Source organism: Oncorhynchus keta, unplaced genomic scaffold, assembly GCF_023373465.1.
Source record: "Oncorhynchus keta strain PuntledgeMale-10-30-2019 unplaced genomic scaffold, Oket_V2 Un_scaffold_15365_pilon_pilon, whole genome shotgun sequence".
Taxonomy (NCBI): Eukaryota; Metazoa; Chordata; class Actinopteri; order Salmoniformes; family Salmonidae; genus Oncorhynchus; species Oncorhynchus keta.
Window position 1 is genome coordinate 40884 of NW_026290799.1, and position 4341 is coordinate 45224.

General features: G+C 46.9%; 1 protein-coding gene across 1 annotated transcript; it reads left to right on the forward strand.

Moving 5' to 3' along the window:
• The first annotated feature begins 2138 nt into the window (after positions 1-2138).
• Positions 2139-4133, forward strand: LOC118382863 (hatching enzyme 1.2-like). The gene has a single exon (XM_052514199.1). It carries the CDS (start codon positions 3047-3049, stop codon positions 3854-3856), a length of 810 nt encoding a protein of 269 aa, XP_052370159.1. The 5' UTR covers positions 2139-3046; the 3' UTR covers positions 3857-4133.
• The last annotated feature ends 208 nt before the right edge of the window (positions 4134-4341 follow it).

A 4341-nucleotide genomic window follows, 5' to 3' on the forward strand; every position in this document is an offset into this window, starting at 1 on the left:
TCCCCACGGAGAGGCCTAGGAAGAACTAAGGATCATCCCATCCTCGTCATCCCCACGGAGAGGCCTAGGAAGAACTGAGGATCATCCCATCCTCGTCATCCCCACGGAGAGGCCTAGGAAGAACTAAGGATCATCCCATCCTTGTCATCCCCACGGAGAGGCCTAGGAAGAACTAAGGATCATCCCATCCTCGTCATCCCCACGGAGAGGCCTAGGAAGAACTGAGGATCATCCCATCCTCGTCATCCCCACGGAGAGGCCTAGGAAGAACTAAGGATCATCCCATCCTCGTCATCCCCACGGAGAGGCCTAGGAAGAACTAAGGCGAGAGAACTAAAGTAGCTCATCTTTCTTGGCAGTGGAGAGGAGACTCTTTGGAGGGAAGAGTCTTTGGATGCAGTAGTGGAGACTCCCTAGACTGGAATACTTACGTTTTAGTATTTTCTGACAGAAGTGCAGTACAATAAAGCTGCCACTAAACGCTGATCTTAGATCAGTTTTCACCCCTAATGAAAGATATTTGGTTAATATGCCCCTATCTCCCCTCTCCTCCTCTTCTCCTCTCCTTTCCCCCTCCCCTCATCTCTTATCCCCTCTCCTCCTCTCCTCTCCCCCTCTCCCCCTCTCCTCCTCCCCTCTCCTCTCCTCTCCTCTCCTCCCCTCTCCTCCTCTCCTCCCTCCTCTCTCCCTCTCCCTCCTCTCCTCTCCTCTCCCCCCTCTCCCTCCTCCTCCTCTCCTCTCCTCTCCCCTCTCTCCCTCTCCTCTCCTCTCCTCTCCTCTCCTCTCTCTCCTCCTCTCTTCTCCCCCTCTCCCCCTCTCCTCTCCCCCTCTCCTCCTCTCTCTCCTCCTCATTCCATTTGTGTGTTCTCAGCATTGTACTGTAGTGTAAATCTCATCCATCACATTACAGTGGCATCTCTAGTTTCATCTACACACCCTAGATATTAACCTACTGTGCATACCAAATGGCACCCTATTCCCTACAAAGTGTATTACTTTTGACAAAAGTAGTGCACTACATAGGGGGAGGGCTAGTCAAAAGTATCGCTCTGCAGTTGCTGTCTTAATTCAATCCTCCTGTTGTTGCAGGAATCTTCCTGCACAGCAGGAAATGCAAACTTGCTGTGTATTCAAGGATGGTAATTTCCACTTTAAAATTTCAGACTTCATTTTCCCTTATGAAAATGTATCAACCCCTACAAAAATGTCCATGAATTATAATCCACATAATAATTCACTTTTCCTGTTGCGCACGATTCTCTTTCTGGTGTAGCAAACGGGCTCACATTAAGATCCTACATCTGTATCTAGGGAATATGGTGACATTAGAGACCATAGTCTGTCTTGATCATCTAACTCCCATGAATGTTATATGAATCTCTGTATGTGATAAGAGGGGTGCTATCTGCCATACCACAAGAGTAGACTCAACCCACAGTCGTTTAACTAAGCTTGAACATGACAGCGGTGCAATGAAGACATATTAATCAGGTTACTAAGGAAGTACAAAAATCAAAGGAAAAATAAATAGAAGCTTTGCACTTGTTGATAAGGTAGAATAATTTAAACAAACTTAACACGGGTGGCTTTTAATCCTTAGACTACTAGTCATTTCTATATGTGAATGTATCATTAGGGAGGGTGAGTAGAGTACGGTGATGGTTCATCATAGAGGAGTGTGTAGCTTTCAGCCATATACAGATCTTTATCCTTGAAGTGCAGTTGATCCAAGGTCGTCCCTCACACTGTGTAGCCTAATCAGTGTGAAGCAGAACGTATGGAGACAGTGTCTGTATGTCAGGCCCATGGACATACATCAGACCCAGTTCTCCTCGCCCTCTCACCTCAGGCGGGATGAATGAAGACTAGGAACTGTGGTTATGTCTGATGATGTGGTGTAGGAAGGAGGAGGGAGCGTACCAGTGTGTGGCACACACATGTAGATAAATACTGGAGGATGAATTACAGTATGTGAGAGAGAGAGAGAGAGAGAGAGAGATATGGGGAGGGAGAGAGAGAGAGAGAGAGAGGGATATGGGGAGGGGGAGAGAGGGAGAGAAAGATGGAGAAGGAGAGGGGGAGGGAAAGAGGGAGAGAAAGGGCGAGGGCGATAGGGCGAGAGAGGGAGAGGGAGAGAGAGAGAGCAAGGGAGTGAGGGGGATATATACAGAGAGAAATACTCAGCCTGTTCTCTATCTGTTGTGTACTCACCCACTCCGTCACCACCCACTTACACCATTCACAATCCTCAACCATTTTAGGATCTCTGCAGTGCTGCTATGGGGTCTAACAGAATCAAAAACAGCATTCCTGTCCCTCCACACTTCCATAACCCTACAAACACCAGCCCCAGACACACAGTCTGTGTGTATCCAGTACAATGTCTTCAGCACAGCTAGGATTGGAATGATTGGGTATAAAGGCCTTTAAAACACCATATTAACGTAAACCGGATTATTGAATGAAATGAAATTGTTACCACTTGTGGACTATACAGTATTGTCTGTCCTTTACCATGTTTCTAGTCACTAAGACTTTAATGCCTCAACCAGGCTACAGTGGCCTCAGAGTAGGACAATTACAATCAGAGTTTCTGGTTTAGGAATGTGTGGGGAGAGTGTGTCTGGTCTGGTGGTGGCGCATCATAAAGACTGTAGCAGCATAGCTGGACAACTCCTACAGCTCTGGTGTAGATACATTACATTACCTGAACAACTTGAATAGACACGGCTAACTACTCTGTCTGAAGATTACGGAGTCATTCTGAATGACCCATACATGCATCAGTACAGACGTTGGTTGATATGAAACTGATACAACTTTCAACTGAACAATTGGAACACTGAAACATTTGCTACTTTGGGTACAGAGAGTGATGACCAGCCGGTTCAGCCAGTTCAAGGCTGGATTGGTCACGAGTTGAGGCTTCTGAGAATGTTGTGTCCTGTGTCATCTGGGTGTTCGTCAGGCATCCGGCTGGCCGGGCTGTCCCCCACAGCCACAGCGAAAGAGGACACCCAAACAGTCTCTCCGACTGCTAAGAAAAATGGCCTACCTTCTTTCTCTCTCCTTCTTCCTCCTCTTCCTAGGACTCACACAGGCCCACCCTCTCCAGCTGGATGAGAAGAATGAGATGGTCTTCACAGAAGACCCAGATGATCTGGTGGACATCACCACCAGGATCCTGGAGACCAACAATGGCACCACAGAGATGCTGATGGAAGGAGACGTCATGGTCCCCAGAACCAGGACTGCCATCAGGTGCTTGTGGTCCAACAAATGTCTCTGGGAGAGGAAGAAGTCAGAGAACCTCGTCAAGGTTCCTTACACGCTCAGCTCAGATTTTGACTCTTATTCTCAGGGGAAGATCAAGTACGCCATGAACACCTTCCACACCAAGACCTGCGTGCGCTTCGTCCAACGTAGCAACCAGAGGGACTACCTTAGCATCGAAAGCAGATCCGGCTGTTCTTCATGGGTTGGAAAAACCGGAGGTAAGCAGCTCGTATCCCTTGAAAAAGGAGGGTGTGTTTACCACGGTACCATCCAGCACGAGCTGCTCCACGCTCTGGGTTTCTACCACGAACAGAACAGGAGTGACCGCGACAAGTACATCAGGATCAACTGGGAGTATGTTGAACGCGGGGAGGAGCCCAACTTCGACAAAGAGGACACCAACAACCTGGACATTCCCTATGACTACTCCTCCGTCATGCATTATAATAGATGGTCGTTCAGCACTGTGTATAGGAAGGAGACGATCACTCCTATTCCTGACGCCACTGTGCCCATCGGACAGAGCTTGGAGATGTCTGCGATCGACGTTCAGAGGGTTAACAAGCTCTACAGGTGTTAAAGGGAGGGAAACGTTGGAGCTGAATCTGATGTCTGAATCTGATGTCTGAATCTGATGTCTGAATCTGATGTCTGAATCTGATGTCTGAATCTGATGTCTGAATCTGATGCCTGAATTTGATGTCGGAATCTGATGTCTGAATTTGATGTCTGAATTTGATGTCGGACTGTCAATGTTAAAATGATCTGGCATTGTGTTGTTTGAAGGCAACGTGTGGTTAACTCATTTTGTCATGTTCATTACTTGATAGTAATGAAAATAAAAATACATCTCATGAGGAAGCACATAAGTCCTCTATCTTTCTTTTGTCAAGTCATTTCAGTCAATTGTCCACACTACATCATTTAGTGTAGGGTTAGGGTTATGGTTATGGTTAGGGTTATGGTTAATGTTGAGCCAGGGGATGAACTTGAACCTAGAGTTATCTGATGTTAATTTATGGTTAATGTTGAGCCATTTGGGGATGAACATTAACCTGATGTCTG

Bases quoted from the DNA above. Each gene is read 5' to 3' on its own strand.
- LOC118382863 (XM_052514199.1), top strand. From the start codon at position 3,047: ATGGCCTACCTTCTTTCTCTCTCCTTCTTCCTCCTCTTCCTAGGACTC.